Source organism: Numida meleagris, chromosome 12, assembly GCF_002078875.1.
Source record: "Numida meleagris isolate 19003 breed g44 Domestic line chromosome 12, NumMel1.0, whole genome shotgun sequence".
NCBI classification, from domain to species: Eukaryota; Metazoa; Chordata; class Aves; order Galliformes; family Numididae; genus Numida; species Numida meleagris.
In genome coordinates, this window is record NC_034420.1 from 17,525,214 (window position 1) to 17,548,631 (window position 23,418).

The window sequence follows — 23,418 nt, forward strand, 5'->3', positions numbered from 1 at the left end:
ATGAGGTCAGTACAATATTACGTGCAAGAGAGTCTACATTGAAATGTGATGATGTGATCATTAAGATTTTATTGTCGCTCAGAAAAATTATTTCCTAAAACAGACAGCTATCTCCAGCAGGATGAAACTGAAACAATATGCAAAGTAGCATTAAATCTAATTGCCCAATCCATATGGGAATGCAGTTACTTTAATCCAATTTAACAAACAAAATTGATTCTATTCTTGTCATGTTTCTTAATGATTTTGAGCATTTAAAGGAAGAAGCACTCTTTCGTGGGGAGTAATTGATTCATTAGTATGTTTTGTGGGCACTCAGCACAGTACCAAGGCATCAAAACACCGAGCACCTCACCCTTCACACTTTACATATTTGAATTTCTGCACCAGCTTCTATGTGGTCTTGCCTTGACTACTCACCTAAAACAATAATCACGCTAGCTAAAGAAAAAAGGTATTGGTGTACTTCAGATGGTTAGTATTGTGTACTTCAGATGGTTATCCTAAGTTCTCATAGATCAGCAACTCATTCAGCCTGACCTGTAGCAGACACACCAGTATTGCTGCAGAAAGATGCCCTGAGATCAGGGATTACAAACTCAGCTCCTCCCAGACAAAGAGATGTCAGGTCCTACGGTCTTGGTCTCCCACCTGCCTGTCCCAGACACATCCCCTTCCTTCATCTCCTGTAGCTCTCCCACTCCACCTTCCCTCACCTGATCAGACAAAGATCTAAAGCTAACCGCAGCCTGTTTTGTATCTATCCACACTCCTTAACATACAACCTTTCTGCTAAGATCTGTTAGCAGATGTTACAGTGCTTAATTTTCCCAACACTCACATTTATGAGAACAAAATGTCAAGGGTGTGACAGCAGCACCGTCCTTACTCCTGCCCTCAAATAATGCGTCAGAAAAACATGGCCGTGACATTCCATCAGTAGTACTTTCCACGGCCATCTCAGTCACACACATGGAATTTCATCAGTGTGAATCTGATGGCTTTTAAGTTTGGACAACACAGTGATGTGAAGCACAGAAAGCCTGCGCTGCCTTTCCTTGTAAGGGCAGCGACCCCTGAAGAATTTCAAAGTCAGCACAAGGAGCAGAAGATAAGGATGTGAGGGCAACCCAAGCAGGAGAGGACTGCTGAGGGACACAGCGATGGGCAGTCCGCTCACCACGCAGAGCATGTGCACTGTGCTTGGGGTACACACCTGAAGGGTAGCACAGAGCTCCCCAGCCAGACGAGGTGAGGGGCGGCCAGGCCTTGCTCCTTGCCCCACAGTGGGCGCCCAGGGCTGGGCCTGCTCCTGCCTCATGCTCCTGCCCTTTCCTATACACTGAGTGTCTCGGGGTGACATCCCCCAAGCCGGAGGTGTCCCGCAGCATCTCCACAGCCTGAGGGACGCAGGGAGTGCGGGCCCACGGGTGCCCTTGGGAACTCTACCATGCAGGGACACAACTGCTGCTCAGTCCAGAGACACATCAGACCCTTGCTCTCAAGCTGCTCCTGTTTTTTACTAACTGGATTATCTAGTCTCTTTTTTCCTCCAATTATTCTGTCACCTAAGACTTCTGAGTAACAGTTCGGACAGAGAAGCCTAAGTTACTGTTAAGTTAAACAGTCAAGACAGCTGGCTCATTTCAGTGGAATAACATCTCACTCTGTGCCAAAAGATCAAAAAAATGCCCCTCAGTGATTTTTCTTCATGGGCTGGGGGGTGGGTTTGTTGCCATCTGCTCATGTGCTGCCTACTCTTCCATCTCACCTCAGGAAAATTGAGTTCAAAGGCAGAATCACAGCAAAAATAAAACAGAGCCTTCTGAGCAGTTGCTGCTTCTGACGCAGGCTTAGTCCCCTCCCAGGCTGTATGCTGGAGCCACACATCGCTCTGGACTTAGGGGTGAGATGCCCTTGGGAAGCACCAGGGGAGCAGCTGTCTGCGTGCAGGTGGCAGCGCTCACACAGCGCACCGGGCAGCAGCCCGAGCCCAGCAGTGATGCTGTGGACACACGGCACCTGCTCCAGCCCAGCAGGAAGCCACGTGTGGTGTGGAGAATGCTGCCTCAAAACTGCACGGAGTGGTGAGCTCCTTCCCCACCATTCTCTTAACCGTTCCTGTGAATATTCTGTAAATATTCCATTCCAGACTAAGACAGCAAAAGGAGTAAGAAAAAAAGTATAGCGATAGAACAGCTCAGCATTTGGATACAAAACACATCTACAGCAGAGGCACCAAGTCCTGAACACATCCCTGTTTGCAGTTCGTTTTCTGTTCTCTGGCTTCTTAATTCATAATGCCCTCACAAAGGTGTTGTGCAGATTAATTAGGTAATGTTTAAAAGGCCTTTTTGATGCCATTTAATGCTAAGTGTCTTCATTATGTAGGTGGGCAGAGCAACTGGAATAGGCTCAAGAGAAAGATATTTGCGGCAGGGATCAGCCACAAAGCGGGGGAAGAATCAGGCTGGATTGCGCTGAGCTCAGATACAAGGGAACAGATCCTCAGTGAATAAACTGGGAAGGGATGAGTCCTGCGAGCCAGAGGAGCATCTGCTGCTCCCTGCACAGTCAGTGAGGTCGCAGGCATCCCACAGACACAACCACAACCGTTCAGTACTCGTAGGAATCCAGCCCATAAGAAACAGAGCAATCCACACCAAAATCACACGCAGTTGTGTGTACCTACACAGAAGAACACCTGATGGGATGGAGATCCAGGAGTCCCATCGCAAGTCCATCCCCACACAGCACTGCATCCCACTGGGTACAGCCCTGTGTGCTTGCATCCCTCTCCCCTGCACACACGCAGCCCTCCAGGTGGACTCAGATCACCACAGCCCCATGCTGAGGACACCTCTACTAACACACAGACCTTGCTTGGCAGCGGCAGGGCTCCACCAGCACCCAGGGCCCTGGCACTGGGCACAGAGCTCCCTCCCTGGAAGCCAGACCCTTGCATCCCTCTGGGCACCACGATGGCCATCTCCCTCTGCCCACATCACGTGGAGTTAGTGTCTCTCACCTCCAGCTCCCAACCAAATCCAGCAGAGTAGGAGCAGAAGAAATAGAAGAGAGCAGGTCTGATGGCCACACATATGAATACTCAGAGCATGGTCTTACAAGCTCCATTTCCAGAAGAAACAGAACTAAAGTGTCACATTATTCTGCAACAATGTGTAGAAAGAAAACACAAAAAGCAATGCTGGAAATGGCTCCGCATAAGGACAAGAACTGATGAAGCACACAGGAATTTGTAAGAACTCACTAACGTCAGTGATTAATTCTATTGCTGAGACAAGAGGTGGCCTACAGCCACAGCCAGCTGACCACTCCCAAATCTTCTGCTAGAAAAGCAAAAAGAAACAGAGTACTGAACTGTATGCTGGAAAACATAGTACTGAGTGCCACAAACTTGCATTTGAAAGGAATTGCTGATTGTGAATAAACCCACCATATGGCTTTACAAAGCTGATAAAGCACTTATTTCCCAAATATAGCAAGATCAGCCTACGATGGCCTGCTTTTCTTTTATAATCCACATTAGGAAATCATTTAGAGTATAGTATCAAATACAGTTTTTTAGACTGATATCAAGTAGTCACTAGCCTTTCACAAGAACAATGCCTGGTGTATTGGTGTGCACTGGTGCACCTTCACCATGATATCAAAACATTTAAGTAATTTTTGAGCATTTTTTTGTGACCTTGCTTCAGCAAATTTGCCTTCTGAAAAAGAGAAAGGCTAAGCCTCAGATGACTATTTTTGTGCATGTTTTCACTGAGCCAATACACTTGGGTTCGTGGCTCCTCTTGCAGTTTGCCAACACGGTAATTTGTACAATTCCTAGCTGGGTTCAGTGGAGAGAGCACACAAAAACCAAGAAGCCGCAGGCTGTCACAGGGCATTCACCATCCACCCCGCCAGCCCTGGACAGCAGCTAAGAGCCTCCAGGTCCCGCCAGGGTCACCACCAGGCAGGGCAGGTCCTGCAACCCTGCAGTGCACAGGGCCAAGCTGTTGTGGTGAGAACAGGGGCGGGTTCCCTGCTTGCTCCTTACAGGTAGTCACCCTGCTGTCCTCAAAGGCACTGAGCTGCATCTCCAGGTGCAGGAGAAGGAAATGGATCTGCTCAGGGGCAACACTTCCCAGCCAGCTGCTGCTCCTCCTCCTGGCTGCGCAGCCTCAATCAGGTCTCTGCAGAGCAGCAGGATGACAGAAGGGTACCTTAGTGCCGATTTAAGGACTAACTAAATATAGATGAAAGGAACACTGGCAAGCTGCAGCTGAACCCATCTGTAGTGACATAATGGAAACGTTTCTAGAGCCCTGGAAATATGCTCTTAAGTGTGCTCCTTTGTGTTGCTGAAGCTGGTTTGACATGCAAAATTGCAGGAAGTCTTCACACCGGGCAGCCGGGAAAGCAGTGGTTGCGCTGGGATTTCTGATTAGAACCAGAGCAGGAAGGGGAGTGACCAACACAAACAGGGGGAGAAGAAAAATCACTTGTAAAAACCCTCTGATGATAGGATGGAATATCTGCAATTAAAAGTCTTTTTGATTTAAACAACCTCAGCAGCACTATTTGTGACCAAAGGAGGAAGCAGTTCAGCTGCCTGCGGGCGCTCTGGGTGACCCGAGCAGTGCAGAAGGGCCGCAGAGCTCAGCAGGGACATAGTGCAGCTCAGCCCCATGGTTCAGATGCTGCAGCCCAGCACTTGACAGACCTATCAGACATATCTCAGGCCGCGGCCCCATGGGCCTCGTGCCTGCTGCTGCAGCCTCCTGACATCACCCGGCCAAGAGGGCTCCAAGGGAAGGGGCAGCTTTCCCACAGACACCGCAGCCAGAACTTACCCACAACATGACAACTGTTGTATGTTTCTGAGCTTCTTGCACCAACTGCACGAAGGCTGCTATTTCACCCGAAGTCAACACCAACAAGTCACCGTTACGCTTCCAATCCAAGCTCTTCCCTGCAGATGCTTTGCAGATGTCACCCCAACAAGCTCCTGTGCTGCTATAAAACCAAGGACTTAATAGCATGTCAGTACTTAGTCTCACAGGAGAGCTGCCCACCGTCCTGGAGCCCAAACAAGGAATACCACTTTATTTACAAACTAAGCAAGCAAACAAACAAAAATCATGAGAGAATGTATCTTCAGAGCCTGGAAACAAAGTTTCAGGAGAACGCCAATGCAATGCCCTTAGTAAGTAGCTTAAGTAAACAGTGAGCAACTCTAACAACTGCCTCTCCTGGCAGCACTAATCCTGGATCCATCCTTTCAATCTTATTTTAATTAAACTTAAAAAAACCCTTCAGACTCAACAGATTAAGAGTGGACGCTGGGCAGGAGACCATTTGCAGTAATGAATGCCGCAGTCAAGGATTTTCCCAGCTTTTGGCCTTCCCTTACAGACAGTGGGTTGCTAACATGCAAAACTTAGTACAGCCTGGTCCAAGTGTACTTCACCTGAGATCCACAGCCCCAACAGCACCACAGCTCCTCACTGGCAACCAACCACATCCAGGCAAAGAGAGCCTTATCCAGACGGCTCTTCTGAGCACAAGCAGGACATGGAGATTAATTTCTTTCCAATAGCAGCTCAGTATCACACCAATGAGAAAATAAAACCAAATCTAAACTCCACCCAATAGCTTTGAGAGAATATAAATGCTTTAGCTTGGGAAATTAGTGCCTACACGTGCACTTATGTAGCACTAAGATGATGATATCCAGCTCAGGCCTCACCTAAGCCTAGAATTTACTGCCTTTTTCTCCCTCAAATTAAAAAATAGTACCACTTCAGCATAGTTATATCATTTACGGCTGTAAGCTCTCTCGTGACCTCAGTATTGAAGTCTTTATACCAACAGATCTCATTTACACATACAAAGCACCTTTATGTTGCACTACGGTTTAGAAACATCACTGGCTTGATTTTAAAAATTTCAACTTTAACTGAAGAAAGCATCGGCTGCGGCTTAGACCTCTGTCCTCGTATGTTGGTGTTCTGTGGTGCCTGCATTGAGCTCCTGAACCAAAGCTCATCGTGTGCTCCGCGATGGGAACTGCTGTCAGCAGAGTGCAGCTGTGCTGACATCACCTCAGCGTGAGGGACACAGGCAAAGGATCTTCCCCAGCAAAGGAGCAATGATTATCTGCAGAAAGGCAGCAGAGCTGCACACGCAGACGACGTGACATGGATCCATGGGAATCCACGCTGTGAATGAGCCTCAGGGGCAGCTGGGAGGACCTGCTGTGGGGCAGCTCAGGAACATGATGGCAGCACACTGGGGCTGTCGGTGGTTGCAGAAGATTGCTAACCCTGGTGCCAGCACTGCACAGCTGGCAAACCATCTCCCCTAGCACCCCACACCAATCACAGCCAGTGCAGCATCCCAGCCTTACACAGCCCACACAGCTGCACCTGGGCTCCTCCCAGGGGTGAAATAACAGAAGACAGTGTTTAGTTTTCCCCAGTGTCTATTTTTCTGTTGTTACAACCTCCTGGGCCAACAGCAGCATGTATCTTGGAAGGAGGAATGGGAAACATTTAGAAATGCACAACAAGGTCTGTCTCAACTCGCAGGACAGAGGCTGGCCCCACACTGGCGCATTGGGAGCCCCTCCTCAGTATGCAGGAGCAGGCTGAGGAAGAGCAGCAGCTGCTGGCTTTCCAAGTGCCTGGACATGAACCCTGAGCCAGCAGGACCTTCCCTGGGTGTTGGCCACGCTCCTGCTCCTGGCCTCCTCTCAACCCTTTGCCCCCAGCCTCACTGCCCTCTCCTGCATGGGCAAGCTGCTGCTACCCAGCACAGTGCAAAGCGGTAGGGGGGGCTCTGCAGCCCACACCCAGGCACCCCCTGCAGGTGCCATCCCACAGCCCAGTGCCAGGCACCAGTGCTGCGTCACCCTTGGGGGACACCAAAAGCTTGAGTGCAGGATCAGATAATGAAGCACAAAGAAACCATCCCAGGTGCATTTTCTCTCTCATCTCTGACTCTCTGCCCCTTAAAAGAGGAAATTCTGTGTATCAGGGAGAGGCTTCAAGCTGAGTTCCTAATGGCACCCTAACATCTGTCAGTGCCTTGTGCACTTTTCCCCACTGAAAGTGCTCTGAGAGCATCACCATTCAGACAGAAACATATCTCACTGCTTTCTATGGCAACAAAAACACACGGAGAGAATATAATTGCAACTATAAAGCTCTGCATTCCTGTGACAGCTGAAACAACCTTCTTCCTCTTTTATAAATTCCCAAAGGTTAGATAGAACAAAATAAAAACCTGTAAGAATATATATGAATAATGAAAATGTTTTGGTTGGTTTTTCCTAAGAGGACTTAAAATGGACAGAGGAAGAAAAAATGCAAAGCAAATGCAATCACCACAGCCGAGGAAAGATATTTTCAGCTCCTGAGTTACCACATCAAGAATGCAGGTGCACCAGTCATCCCTAATGGAGAGAACAGATCCATGTTTGCCACCAGTACGCCTGAATGCCAATAACTGAACCTGGCAGCCCCAGAGCGGGGCACCGTGCCAGCCTGTGAGCAGCACGCTGCTATCAGAGCTCCCCCATCACCTCCCGTGTGGGCAGAGTTTGTTATTTCTTGTACAGAAGAATCCAGACAGGGCCTGTTGCTTCCCTCCTCTCCCACTGCAGCTCATTTCCATGTCTGGCACTCAGCAGGAACTGCCGCTGTCACATCCAGAAGAGCCAGACCGTGTTTCAACTCCACAGGAGTAAAGACAAGCAAAAAAAATAGAATTTGATGTGGAAGAAACAAAGCCTCAAGCTCACGGGAGGAGAAATAGTTTTCATATACCACGTTTCATTTTGATGCTATGCCTAATATTCTGGATAGGGAATTTGGTTGTTCCCCCCCCCCCCCCCCCCCCCCACTAGAAACAATCCATTTCTTTATGGCCGTACAAAATTAACTCCATTTACTGTTATGGAAATAACAGAGCGGGCAGTCAGATTCCTGCACACGGCACAGATTCTGATAGATGCAGTGAGATTTGAGGAAGGCTGATATTCTTCATCAAAGAGCAAGGGCTGATATAACATTCAGTCCAAAAAGTTGAAGGACAGCTAAATCAGGGAACGCAACTACTGTAGAAAGCTCTATCTTAACTTAGTATTCTCCTCCACTGCCATTAAACTAATGGCCTCTCTAATTATAGACTGCTAGTTACACCAACAGTATTTGCACACATACACACCGTCACCGTACCTGTGGAGCACATACCATTCTGCGGTATTAGCTCCGGTTCAAGTGTAACTTAGAGTTCTTCTCCAGGGCAATTCAGGGCGGCCGCGCAGCTCCCGCCCGTGGTGCCTGACTCACATCAGAGCCACGAGAGCAACTCGCCGGGAAAATAAACACTTGTGGTATGCGTAGTGCTGGCAAAACTGATACACTGATGCTGAAGCATAAGGCCCATCATAACATCTCCAGAAATGAGCTGAGGGAGAACTGGTGCCCGCGTGCTCACTGCAGCCAAGGACGTGGCTGTGAAGCTGCCACCAGGCACCCAGCAGCAGCTCGGCTCTGCACAGCGCTGTACGGAGCCACACGGAGCCGGAGCGGACACGAGCTCAGCACTGGTCAGACTGCCACCCTGAGGCGCTTCCCTTTAACTGGAGGTCGAACGCCTGCGATCACTAAAGCACTTCCAACAGCTGCGACACAAACTGTCCCTCCCTTTGGGTTACTGCTTCCTCCATGAAGTCATCATGTTCCACCGAGCTCAATAAAACAAGAGGTGAGGGCACCGCTGAGCTCCTTGCTGTGGTCACTGTGGAGGAATCCGCTGTCTGGAGCACACAAGGAAATAATTGCTTTTATTTTTCATATGCATTAATCAAAAATATTCTAAATGCCAAAATCCAAGCCCAGAGGTGTCCCCAAGGCAAACAGCTCAGCTTTAAGGTGCCTTTGGTAGAGCTATGGTGTTAAACAGCCCCTAAAATGCTCACCCTCAAGCTTACACCTTAACATGAGCTCTAAGCTAAGTGACGAAACACCACGGCCTTCAAGGGCACCTCAGGCACCTCCAGAAACGCAGTGCTTCAGTGAAAAAGCTACAGTTACCTCGGGGACTCTGACACACAGACACTGCCACGTTATCCTGTAGCCTTGCTGAGGCCTGGAACTATTCACACAAGCAGCCTGGGAATTAAAACATTTAATTTTACAGGAAAGTCACATTTTGGCCTCTCAATGACTCTGAAATTTGCAGGCATTAAGATACTTAGGAAATAGTTCATTTAAATACTGGTTTCATTACTTAGCATACTTTTCTTCTACTAAAACAGTATTTGATCTCAAGCTAAACATCAGTTCCATTAAGCACACTGATTGCTGGAGGCATGCTTATTGCTCACCTTGCTGAGAATCATAAATCAGACATTGGACAATATGAACACCTGGAATTCAAGAGCTGAAGAGGAAGGTGTTCCTAAAGCAGCAGATTGACATCCTTAAAGTCATCCCAACAAAAGAGGCAAGTTGCTCCAGACTTCTCAAACTAGAACACAAGCTATGCGGCCTTTTGTAGCTCAGCCTTTGTCAAGCAGTGACACTGCATAGAGACCACAGGATACACATCTTCAAAACATACCTGCATGTGTTGCACAAACCCGAACAGTGAGCAGAGCCCACACATACCTGAGTACAGAGCTGAGGTGCAGGATGGCTGGGACTCACCACGACCCCAGGCAGCCTGAGCAGGATCGCCTCACAGCAAGGCCAGCAGCTCCTGGCAGGTGGCTCTGCTCTCCGCATGGCTCCTGCTGCACACACAGTCGATGGAGCCAGAGCTGAGATGCAGATTTGGGGTCAGGGAAACACTGAGGCTGCTCAGCAGGAGACCAACACGTTGCCATTTTGCCAGGCAGCAGAGATCATAACTAGTCTGTGTGCTGCCTGCCCTCTGTGCGCACTTCTGTAACTTCTGAGGAAAGGTGGAGGTGCTTTGTGTTTAACCTCCCCTCAGGATGAACCTCTGCTGCAGTGGGAGGAGAGCTCACTGCCACGGACAGAGCTGCACAGACCCACAGCTGCCACACGAGCAGGGGCAGCACCGCAGGATGGGGCATGGCACGCAGCACCCTGGTGCTCCCCAAGATGCCCCCAGTGGGTTCTGCCCTCCCTCGTGGGGATGACAGCGCAGACAAAGGCACGCTGTCCCTCCAGGGAGCGGGGCTGCGCCCACCCTCGCTGTGCAGCCCTGCCAGGCACAGCCCTGTGCCACTGCACAGCTGCAGCTCATGCAGAGCACTGCCTGGGAGCCAGCCATTGTCCAGAGGCCATGAAAGGAACATTCAAATGTGTCATATTTACCCCCATCTATTCCATTAAAATCTATTTATTCAACTGCACGTTCAGCCCTTTTCCTCCACTCAGCCCTCGAGCACTATGGCCACAGACATCAGCGCAGCGGCTGCTCCACATACAGCACTTTGTGGGGTCACGGGCCAGGGTGACGGCAGGCCCAGGTCCAGAGCTGCTGTCAGATGGGATCTGTGAAGCAGTGTCATCAGAGCAGCCACTGCTGGTCAGCAGTGCTGACAGCAAGACGTGCAGAGCGGGTGGAGGACTCCGAGGGCGGACAGTGAGCAGGAGGGCACTGCGTGCACCAGCACATCACAGCAGCTCCTGCACACCGCTCTGCTGACCATCTCCCACCATGGGGCCCAGAGCTGTTTCAGGCTGCAACAAAGCAAAGCCCTCATCCTGGCACTACTTTTTAATTAATCAGATTGAGGTGTTAACACAAAGATACAACTGAGGACTGGAGAGTCTCCCCAGAGGAAAAGAAAGCAAGGAAAATGACAACAATCCTTCCAAAACATCATGAGATCCATCCATGTTTCTTTCTAGCCCTGGTCCAATACTTAGATCCCTAGGCAACGTGGAAAATCCACACTTACGCCAGTGATCCTACTGAGTACAGCTCAGAATAGGTAAAATATTAACAATACCATCTCCCAGCAAAAAGCCAGCGCTCACTCAATGAAAGGGCCATATACCAGCCAGCAGGGCAGTAACTGCAGCCAGGAGCATAACATCATAAAGACAATAGAGATGTTAACTAACGAGACTCACACCCAGATGATGCCCTGTAATTGTACAGCTAACTCTTTGTTTTCCAGTTGTGCAGCTGCAATCCATGACTTTTTTCTGCACTCCACACCACTTGTTGTTCTCTAACATGAGTTACATTTGTACTGTTTCCCCTTAGCACCTGCATCGATAGCAGCTAAGATGAAGCATGGCAGGATTATTCATTATCAGTGGTACAAACAAGCAGCAGCCACCACACAGAAAAGTAAGCTGCACCCTCCATGTGCTGCCTCAGTTTGGGGTATAACAGATGTGGAAAGTCTTTTTTCCTACTTTCCAAGCAAATAGGAATCTATCCACAGTACAATGAGACATTGTTTTTTCCCCCTCCATGAGAAAGAAAACTGGCCAGCACTAAAGTTCCACATTGACTATTACAGACCATGTGCTCAGCCTGCTACTGATTCCTAAGGTACCTGCTCAGCAACTTTTTTGTTAAATTCATTGATTTAATCAATGTACTTTACTTTCATGAATAAAGAATGCACAGATATGAGCTGCAGAGTAATGTCACATTCCTGGTAAACTCTTCAAGAAATACTGAGCAAATGCTTGAGCCCACTCACAGCACCAACTCAGCTCCAACCTCCATCTCATCCTCACTTGTGCTCAGCTGACGCTTTAGGTACTTGGCAAAACTATGTGAGAAATGTAAGGAAGTGCTAACGTTTCTTATTACACTGTTATGGTGATTAGAGTTAATGAAATAGTGAAAAATCTTCAGCACATATCTCTTCTGAACTTAGTTTGAAAGCAGCCATGATAAGTTTCCATTGCATTGTTCAGAATTCTAGCACTGTGGTATCAAATGTGCATCATTTGCATTCTGTGACAAAAAAACTGCATCTAGGCCTTAACAATCTAGATCTCCTAAGTACATAAACAGGTCTTAAGGATAAGAGGCAATTATTACATCTCAACTTCAGCTGAAGTATCTAAAAATAATACTTTGGTAGAGCAGCCAGCATTCCAGAACCGGGCTCAGAAACTCAAGAATACATTGCTGTGTGAATTCTGGAAGGAAAACATATGCATGACTAAATCTTTGTAAGCCGTGACCTCAGAGCACGCGCTTCCCATCTTTGTGCTTGCTTCCTTGTCTGCAGGAAAGGACATTGTTTGTGAAATTCAAAGGCTTTTTCCTGAGCATTACTTCGCTAAGGATTTAAACAATCATCAACAGCCTTGAGCTGAACACATTGCAGAAATATAAAAAAAATCTTTGTTTTTGAAGAAAGCAGTTATTTTGATCAGTATGTTTGTGTTCATACTGAAGGGCTGTGTTGCGTAAACCATGCTCCAGGTGTCCCAGCTGCTGCAGCTCATCCACAGCTCTGAGCAAACCTAACACCAGCATACATAGAATTCTGTTAAGGTACCAACCCTTCCACCATTTAACCCTTTTTCAGGGAATAGTGAACGTTAGAAGTCCACAGTGCATATTCTGTATCAAAGAAATATCTGGATTAATTTTCAGTGCACACATCACCATGAGAACATGGTAAACCCAAATGGTTTCTTCGCAACAGAAGTGACAGATGAAGAAATGCTTTTCTATAGCAATACTCCACCCCCAAACTCAGCTCAGGAATAGCACACCGAGTCCAAAAGGTTGTACTGTTGGCTCAAATTCTGTCAAGCTCCTACTCTTCAGCCAAGCTCCAGGCACACCTTCGGGGCCAAAGGGACACAAGGGCACAGTGCTGCGCAGTTGCGAACAGGACCAAATTCAAACGTGTCACACTAAATGCCTGTTCAAATGTTTCACGGAGCTGCTATTAGGGCTCAGCTATTAAGACAATGCTCTGACAAAATCTGCAGATGCGCATGCTGCACTGAATCCTGTCACATGCACTGCCACGAGGACTGGCGTTTCTGTATGACAGTGGGCACCAGGAGCTCAATGGCAGTAGCAAGTCACGCCGCTGCAATGTGTCAGCCACCCAGAGTAAAGATACCAGCACTCTCCCGATGAACCCACTCCTTCTAAGTCATTATCATAATCCAGAACATCCACAGTGAAGGTAACAATGCTGCAGTACTGCCATGGAATTAGAAGGGTGTGCAGAGGAAGAACTCTGTCAGGACAGCCACATATGTGGGGTGTCATGCAGGCAGACACCGCTGCCAGGCTGACAGAGGGAAGGACCTTCTCTGTCCTCCAGGCTCAGCCCTCCAGGCAGAGCAGGGCCTGAAAGACCTGCCAACGAAGTCCTAGGCAGCATCTGAATCCTATCACTGAGGCACCACGGCTTCACCCCCACAAAAGTTCCATCTGTTTGTGAATGTCTGTGCCCCACTAGAGCAAGCTAGAGCACCAAGTGCAGCTCCATCAGTCCGACACGCAGGGGTGTGCGCTGCATCCTGCTCCTGCCAGACCACGCTGAGGATTCTTGCCTGCTCCATTGGCCTTTGCAGCCACGCAGAGGACTGAAGCAGGAGGAAGGATCTTTCCTGTGCACTCATCTCTCTTCAGCTAGCAATTAAGCCTGTAGTCATTTAAACCCTCCAGACCCCAGTTTCACCCATAGTTAATGACATGGGTCTGATAATTGGTATGAGAAGTAGCTCTGCACAAGTTTCTTTTTCTGCAGTGGGTGAGAATAGATAACACACCAGTACGGTATTCCTTCTTGAACCCAATTTTTTTTCCTCTCAGTACTCTCCTATGACCTCCCCTAAAACAGCAAGGTCTGTTTCTCCATTGCATAACTTATTCCAATAGAGCAATCCAAAAATTACTTATTTAGAATAAGTTAAGGAGCTGTGCCTTTGGACAAAGTCAAAATGAAAACAAAAGAAATGTTCAGAGAAGAGGTTTTCAAAGAAAGAATTCCATAGTAACTAACTCTGGAATTAGTTTGAGTCATTCAAAGCAGATAAAATTATCCCCAAAGATTTCAGAATAATTTCTCTTTTAAAGTCCACGCTGCCTGCTTGAACTAAAAGACAGTAGCCAAAAGGAATAGAACAGGACAACCTGGAGAGTCATCACATACTGCCCAGTCCTTCCTCTCCACATCTTAAACCTGACAACATTTGCAGCCAAGGAGTAGAAGCCAAGGCAAGGTGCTGCCCGCCACGCCTCTCTGCAGCTGGACCATGCCATGGGCAGAGACTGAAGCCAACCATCTCAAAAATAGTCACGAGCACACATCCCTACAGTAACTATCCCGATTTTCACATTGTTCATGGATGAGGTTCATTCCACATACAGCCTTGAAGTAGCCAAATGGGTACGCAGTAAGCTGAATGACAGGAAGGTTACTTTCCCTTACTAAGGAGTCATCACATGGCCTTAGCATTTATGCCAAAGTTCCCATGCATGTTCTTTGCTCACACTGCTTACTCCGGCACATTTAATCATTGGACCTTCCTTTGCTTTTATTGGGTTTATTTGTATACATACTTGAATGACCTCAAAGCAACATTGGCGATTCCAGTCCTTATCCATGTGTAACTTAAAAAAAGGTTTCGCTCCTAATTTCTTCTGTTCCATGGCTTTGGTAACACATGTACAACTGGACATAGCTTGTCAACTAATGGATTTATCCACCACAACTGACTATGACTGGGGAGCACGAGAGAGAGTGCTGCAACTCCACACAAGGAAGTTGGGATCAACTGCACATGATTCAGAGCTGACTGCTCACAGACAGCCAACGTGCATGCAGCCACATCACATGGGATTATCAATCACTATGAAGAAGGACTCCCTATCGGAGAGGTCTCACTGAAGTCTCAGCAAAACGCAGACCTGCTGCTCTGCATTCCCACATGCAAAACCTGAAGTTCAAGCACTGCTGAGAGCATCTCATTTATCCCAAACAGTCGCACAGCTGCTTTGTTAAGACCTGGAAACAGCCTTTACTGAGTGAGGGAGAGGGCACAGACAAATGTAGGAGCTGCAAGATGTGATTTTTTTTTCATTTTCTTAGAAATATACAGCTGAAGTAAGGATTCCACCTAAAACCACATAAACCTGTAAAACATGCAGGGCAATAACTAGAAAGTCTTCCCTTCAGCCAGACCTGCTGCGCGCTAGTTTGCACAATTAGTGCACACTTAGTACAGGCGTTTACAGAATCAAAATCTTTTTCTGCTACACCTATTAAGCTTTTTCCCTCCGCCTTTTGAGCCTTCTCCTGCCATAACCACCCCCACAGCCGCTGCCTCTGCGCCCCGCCAGGAGCGGCCGAGTGCCCGGGCAGGGCGCTGCGGTGCAGCCGCGTCCCCATCGCCGCCTCCCGCCCCGGGCCGGTACCTTCCGTGTGGCAGCTGGAGGACAGGATGGTGTTCGCAGGCCTGAAGATGTAAGGCAGGTAACGTGAGAAGCATTTCATCTTCCAAAAACGGTAATGAAAAAAGGGAGAGAAAAACATTTACAGCTAAAAAAAAACAAATCTCTAAAAAATAAAGGAAAACATGAAGCAAGCCCTCCTCACTCCACGAGGATTTTTCCGGCTTCCAGATAGCCTACATGGCGCAGGCAGGGGCTCGCTGCGGGGGTTGCCCCGCCGGCCCTGGCGCTGCCCGTCCCCATGCCGCCGGCCCGGCCGAGCGGCCCCGGGAGGAGCCCCCGCGGGCGGAGCGGAGCGGAGCTCCCGGCCCGGCCGGCACCGCCGCGGCATTGGCTGGGCGCGGCCGGGCGGATCGCTGACTCAGCCGTCCTGCCGGGCCCGGCCGCTGCCCCTCAGCCGCCGGAGAAGCAGAGGGGCCGCGCTCGGTGCGGCCGCACGCAGAGGAGCGGGAGGGAGATTGCGGAGCCTCGGTCGTTTGTGTTCTTAAACGCTGCTGCTCTCCCGGTGCAAAAGCAAAACGCAGATGAGATTTCCAAGGTAACGTCAGTTACGTGCTGCCTTTGGGGGTCAGAGCAGCCGAGCAGCTTTGCTTCCTCAGACTGCGGGTGGGGGACAGGTAGTAACCTGAAGATTCACAAAAAGCACTCAGAAACAAAGCGTAGCATATACAATGAGAACACATTTCATTGCATTTCAGACTGGTCTAAAGAAGCACTCTTAATTCTGCCTTTCCAACATCCAGTTACACGTGCAGCACTTAAGAAGCAAAACAGACTTCTCGTGGCTGGGGCTTTTTAAGGCACATCTCTCTCACATCTGTGTGCAATCCAAACTCTGCACCTGCTCTGTGGCAACCTGCTCAGGTGCAGATGATGGAAAATAGTGTCAGGAGGGCAGACTGGAAGGACACAGCATGACAAGTTGCTGGTCTAGTATCTCTTGTTTTCCTAATGTTGAGTTACTCTATGGACAAGTTTTTGTTTTAGGACCAACTCACTCAACACTGTTGTGTCGTGTGAGCACAGGGTCAGTTTGCTGTTTAGTTTCATCATCTCTCTGCAGTCTAATTTGCATTGTCAGACAATGACAACATGACTGCACTTATACCAATGAGATGCAAAGCACCTATGCCAGTGAGGAGAGAAGCTTTTCATTTCACATTAATCTCTTTACTCAAAATATCCTCTCTGGACTTGTAAGGAGACTGCAGGTCTCGCTGCAAGCAAGGCAAAGCCATCCTGCATAGAGATGAGCACTCACTACATCTGCACCACACAAGCAAGGGCTGCTGATTAAGTACTATTGTGTATCTCAAGTCCACCCCAGGAAATAAGGTGGGAAACAAAGAGGCAGTATTTTATCAAGTACTCTTTATGGCAACTACTGTATGCATTCATACATGACTCACACAATGAGATTATTTCACACACTGGTCTGGAAACATGAAACTGTCTCTGAAACAAACAGTGCTGGACCTGGAAACCACATCCAGGTTCACCCAAGAAAGTGATAAATGTCATTTCCTGTTGTAATTACAGAGGAAAGCTGGGTGTGGTATGCATAATTAAACCACATTACAGATGTGAAAACTGCACTTACGCATCTCTAATGATCAAGGCTTCTCAGTTACCATCAGAATGTTTTAGAACAAAAGTCTGCAGACATCCAAGCAGTTAGTTGTACAGATTCGAGAGCCAGAGTGTCTTCAGAGAAGGCCCCAAAGCTGCATCAGCTGAGAACAGTTGTGGAGAAAACATTCAACTACTGCAAAGTTGTTCCTTCCCACCCTTGCATGCTGTTATACCTGCATGTGCAGGTGGGCACCAGGAGAAGGCAGCACACACACTGTTATCTGCAGATAGTGTAAAAGGAAGAAATCAAAGCAGATTGCATCACACTAGGTTTGCTGATTTATTCAAGACAACCCAGAGCTGGGTCACCACCACAGTGAATGACAACCACCTCATACTTCATGATCATTTATATAGCATTACCCTTCTGATTTCATAGGACTTAAAGTTCACAGAAGTTTCCATGAATTTCCTGTCATTTATCAAGTCCCAAACAAATTACTTCATCAACACAGTCTTCTGAAACTGAACTGAGAAGTGAGACTAAGAAAGAAGTTTGCCTCCAGGTCACCCTGTCTCGCACTCTGCTTCTTGATGGTTCTGTTCTCCAATAAACAGTGTGTTCCATTTAAAGACTTCACAATAAGCAACTTCTTAGCTAACAATCAGCTGTCTCTATATCTAATTCTTATAGAAGCACACCTGAAAAAGTTAATTCTTCATCCTTCATCTTTCTACTGATTAGCTGGTTTTAAACCAGCTGTGGAAGGGGCTACACTAGGATGGAGCAGAGAACTTTTGCTTCAGCTCATTCACCAGCAATATAAATCATACAATCATATGGCTGAATTCAAAGAAAATACTTATTCTATTACAAATGGCACCTGCTGCACAGAGCCAGCGTGCACAGACAGCTGCTGCTTTCCCAGTGCCATTCCCACACCAGCCCACACCCTGCTCCATCCTTGCAGTGGGGTGCTGGGGTTGCAGTGCTGGGTCTCTGCAACTCCGGCAGCAGAGAGATGTCAGTTTATTTCACCACCGCAACTGAATGGTGGAAATAAACTGCCTCCTGTGCAGGAAGGGAGGATAAAAATGAGTGCTCTGAGCACAGTCCCACTCCCTCAGCTGTGCAGACTCAGGCTCTCTTCAGCCCTGTGCTTAACAGCCCAGGAAGAGATATTCACGGGTTCTGCTTCCCCAACTGCTGTTACAACTTCAGAACAAGGACTGCACTTCTGAAACCCTGTATCTCTCCACCCTTTACACCTTTTAGAACTGTGTATACGTGTGTGTGTTTCTGTGCCTGTCTGTGTCATGTGGTTATGGATAAAGAGACAGATTGCAGATGAAGATTGCGTAAGACTCAGGAATAAGGTCCATCCACACAGAGCTGTGCAGTGACTTGCTTAGGGTTTACTGGGAAACTCAGCATGAAACAGAAACCACAGCTAAGACCTATGCATAAGACGGGAGTCTGAATATTGTGCCTCTCTTCTGTATTCTGTATGGATGTGAATAGCTGCTATTGTTACTTAAAAAAATCCACTTCAAAACAGACATGAGCATTCCCTATGAAGCAGATTAATTCCACCTCATTAAAATCATGTACCAAAATAAAAAGCCATCACTATCTTTATTGTGGGTTATATCTATTTAAATATTTATAGTCAGTTTTTATGTTCCATTAACAAATGGAATCTCACCTCACATGCAGGGATATGCACTTGAGCTTAACTAGCAAGCAACACAAAAATGAAACCTACATGTAGGAGCACAAGCCAGGCTCTGAGTCAGCTTGGTGAGCCCACAAACAGTCACTCAACACTGAATGACTGAACACACCCCTTCATTTGGAGCTATTGTTTGCACTTGTGGATGATGTGGAAAACACAGATGAGTGCAAACAGCTGTAATAAGATCTCAGGTGTTCTGGAAATGGCTACTGGTCACAGCAGCCTGCTAGGATCAGGGGACATTCCAGCTGCACAGTATTCCAGACACCAGGTAGAACACCTGACTGCCGCAGGACCAACGTAACTGAGCCACTACTATTGATGTGGTATTTCTCCAGTTGGCCTGCAAGCATATATACAGCAAAGTTGCCAACTGTGATACCACATGCAAGATAAGAAAAGCAATAAACAAGCAAAGAACAAAATAATAAAGCTCGGGAGTATCTCTGTGAGGGTTTACATGTGCATGGAGAAGAGCAAATATGCAGAATTATTCTCTACAACATTTTAGAGCCAGAATAATAGTGCATCCAGCTTAAGGAGGCTCTTCTTCACTGAAGGATGCAGAACACTGTAAACACAACAGCAGCATCTATTTTCAAATAGAACTGCATGCATCCCACTAACAACCCAAACCATAACCTGTAAATGCAGACTGCTTGGATGTTACCAAGACTTCTGAAGGTCAGAAGTAAGCCACAAAGACTGGCAGAGAATGAACAAGTTATGGATGAACTTCTGATAAACAGGGAGGCAACTGTGACATAGACACAAGTGTGACATGTAATTCACATCTATATATATCTGAACACATGCACACCTGCATTCATATATAAATAACACCAACACAACAGGGCTTTCCACTCCATCACAGCAAGGCCATCCACACCTGCAGATCAGACCTGACAGACAAACTGGGTTGTCTTTTTGTTACAGGTTTCACCAAACACAGCCTTATCTATATGCCTCTTCTGTTCTGTGTGTCTTGAGTACTCCAAGAAAAAAAAAAAAGATAATAACCACAGGATCTCTCCCTGCATAATGCTGTAACACAATGGAACACACAGCAACGAGAGCAGAGTAGCAAAGTCTTTAGCTGCCGCAAGTGAGGATAAGCCCAAACACATTAGCCAGGGACAAAGGAAAAAAGCCACTTACCCTTAGAAGGCCTCAAGGAGGCAGGGATCTCCAGAGAGACCACCCCAACTCCATCACCAACCCTTAAATGAGGGCTGGGAAGGGGTGGATCCTGGCTCCAGCCCTTCCTGTCACTCAGGTTCATTGCATGCACCTGAGCTCCCCTGGGCTGGCCCTGCCTTCCCCCCAGGTGCTCCATCACTGCTTCAGGCCCTGGCTTAGCATTTCTGCTACACCCTGCCATCACGGCTCTGGATTCCTACAGCACTGAGCTCTGAAACACTGTCTGTGCCGGGAGGATCAGAAGAGGCTGGTGGCACTCAGTTGTCTGTGAGGGGACATACAGAAAACAAAGTGTGAAGTAAAGGGGGAAAGGAATTGGTGGATTCATGGGCAATGCAGTAAGAGAAAGCAAGATAAAAGTGTGAAGCGGGAATAAGAAAATGTAGGAGAAAGTTCAGTATAGAGCTAAACACTAAACAATCATCATAGGAGAAACAGAGCAGCGTGAACACATTCCATTTTAAGGGCAGGAGAAACTAATGCATACATTTCTTTCCGGTTGCCCATGTTTTTGCAGTTCACGTGTTGGCTGAATGCTTGAGGAGGGAGAAGTGCCAGAGTGATTAAGGAGCACAGATCACCCTGAAAGCTGCTAGTTATCCTAGCAGCTACCCTGGGCTCCTAAACCTCCCCAACACCCGCACTAGTTCCTCCTTGTCCTTGAATATGCATATGTCCCATAGATACATATCTGTGTTAGTGCAATTTATTTTTAATGCCAGTACAAGAACGAGCAGCAAGTTAATATTATGTCACCCAGGAATGGAATCCATATGATGCTCATGAAGGATGTTATGGTGGAGTAGTGTGTCTCACAGTTCCCTGAAACATTCAAGCAAATAAAAGCTCAAAAACAAGGGGAACTTATTTCAAATAGCATTGATGCTATTAAATCATTATGCCTTCCAATTAATCCTTTGGATCAATAGCTAATTTCAGTTACCACCTCTTCTACATCTTCTACCATCTCTGCATCAGGAAAGGAGGAGAGAAAAAGAATGCAACTTCTCTCTTCACCCACTAGCATGCAGACAACCCTGTGCAAGAAGTAGATGACAAATGAGTACTTTGTGATCACAGACGACAAAAGAGGAAAACGAAACCTACCTTCAGTCACTCCAACATCGATGGTTCCTTTTACTTGACTGAAGCACCACAGCACATCCTGCATGAGGTTTCCAAGTCCTGCCAAGGAAGCACATGCAGAAAGAAGATGTGACGACTTCTGTATACAGCTCGCCCTTTTTTAAGCAAACCCACATATACGTACATATAAACTGGCACACAAATACCTGCAGTCTCTGTGTGAGAATAAACTCACCTGGTATCATTCTTCCATACAACACGCAAGGCTAGCACAGCAGAACTGGGGACATTGTGCCCGCGCTATGAATTGCCTGTCTGTCTGTGTGCTCTGTACCATGGCAGGGCTGCTTCGAGAATGGTGCAATCGGAGCCAGTCCCCTCCACATCACTGGCAGCATCACAGAGCAGTCAGGAGGCCCTGTAGTCACTCTTTGTCACAGCCTCTCTTCATCGGAATACTAATGGCCCCAATCCTTTCCATCACTGCTAAAGGGAGAGTAAAATAGAAAAAGAGAACTACAACTACTACTAATAATAACGCGGTATTTTCCCAGCTTATGGCCCTTCTGACTGTGAACCGACTGGTAAGAAATCCCATCAGAATAAAGTCACATTACAGTATGTCATAATATTATTAAAATTCCCTTGGAATCAGAAGAGCACTGAAGTTGCTGTAAAAGAACACTAGAGGCATGTCTATTAGAGGGCACAAGAGCAAGCCATAGCTCTCGGCTGTTCTTGCTGCCGTAGCAATACTCTGCTAAAACACTCAGAGAAATCAGGATTTTACCTGCTGCTACTCCTCATTTCATTGACAGCTCAGCAAAATTTCCCTTTTCACCATCGCACAAAAATTCCACAGACTCAGAGGACAACGTGCTCCCCTTCATCCCTCAGCATTTTATCCCAGGGTGCTTTCCAAGCACTTTCCAGACAAGAAGAAAGCAACACAATGGATCTTCAAAGGCAGGAAATAACACCGTACCTGTATCACGCACCGGGGAAATGTGGCACAGAAAATCTGAGCGTTTTGCGGTGATCTCAGATTCACCAGGGAGGTCACACTGAGACACGGCTCAAACTTGTTACTTCCCTGCAGAAGAAAAGGAACACCTGAGACAAGGCAGATAAGACACAGCCTGAGATGTAACTGAGTTAACTGGACTCTCACATGGCCCACCCATGTCTCCATGAGATTTCTGTCTATTTATTAGATGACGGGGTTTTGTATATTAATAGTAGTCAATCTGTATCGCATACGTTATAAGCCATCTGATCACGTCGGAGCTGCAGTCCCAGGCAGAGGCAGAGCACAGCGCTGGAGCCCTCTCTGCTTTCGCCATCGCTGGATTTACCCATTAGGGAGAACTGGTACCGCTGAGATGATGCACGCTCACAGCTGGCGGAGTGCTTTGGATTGCCAGAAGATGACTTTTTCTAAGGGAATATGTTTCCCTGGCTCGTGTTTACTCAGCCTTCTCCCACTAGGATAGGAGGGAGAACATTTATGCAAGTTGGTTCGTACAAATCTACAGCTGCTAGAGCAAATTTTTCTCCCCCAGTGATTTGAAGTGTGAATAATGAAGACTGGAAAGCAAACACAGCAATCAAGCCCATCTGAGACAAGAATATTTTTATGTGTGGGATTTTCTTCATGTGGTCATGACAATAATAAGATTTCTGATTCTCTACTCCAAGTGAACCAGTGAACAAATACTTCCTTTCCTGACTATGGTGATAAAGTTTGTGGCTGCTATTTTCCTCTTGCTTACAAGATTTTTACTATTTATTGTTTAGTCAGCACAGGGACACTGCTGGAGTCTCATGCTACATTGATAGCTGTCATTTGATAATGTTTGTCTGAAAAACAGAGTGTCTTTTTGTCCAGTGAAGAAGTCAACGATTTGCTGTGCTTTCTATTTAAGGGATGGGGTTTTATGGACATGTGGATGTGCTGCAGGAGTCGCCAAGCTCCCAGTTAAATCTGCTGCATCACCATTACTTCTGCATAACCACCAGACTGATTTGAGCCTTCAGTCCTTATTTTTCTGTTTGCTAACCTGTGCATGCTTTATACTGCAGCTTTATTAATGCTGATTTCACTTGCAGAATAGATATCTGACGTTTTAGATGACATTCATTTACTGGCACTTTGCAAAGATTTCTACACACATAAACACATCTGTCTCATTTTATGTGACTGTTTTGAGGAAGACAAACATCATGTGTTTGGAGTCATTCTCTCCATGTTTTCAAAGCATTTCTTGGGCACAGCTGCTGCTGACGATGTTCATGAAGAGCTTTCAGCAATGGGAACGTGAAGTTGGAGGTCTGAACTCTTCAAAATCCTGAACACTGTCAAAAGAAAAGCCAGCTGTTTCGT

At 47.1% G+C, this 23,418-nt stretch overlaps 1 protein-coding gene across 2 annotated transcripts in view; it reads right to left on the reverse strand.

Moving 5' to 3' along the window:
- PPP2R2B (protein phosphatase 2 regulatory subunit Bbeta) overlaps positions 1-21,362 on the reverse strand; it is a 74,741-nt gene extending 53,379 nt beyond the window's left edge. Inside the window, exons 1-2 of one of the 2 annotated variants that reach the window (XM_021410167.1) lie at positions 21,271-21,362; positions 21,057-21,134 (exon numbers count right to left, since the gene is read on the reverse strand). In XM_021410167.1, coding sequence (XP_021265842.1) covers positions 21,057-21,134; positions 21,271-21,280 — 88 coding nt within the window. In that variant the 5' untranslated portion in view covers positions 21,281-21,362. Of the gene's footprint in view, positions 1-15,405; positions 15,735-21,056; positions 21,135-21,270 lie in introns of those variants that run through there. The other variant, XM_021410166.1, reaches the window with a different exon arrangement.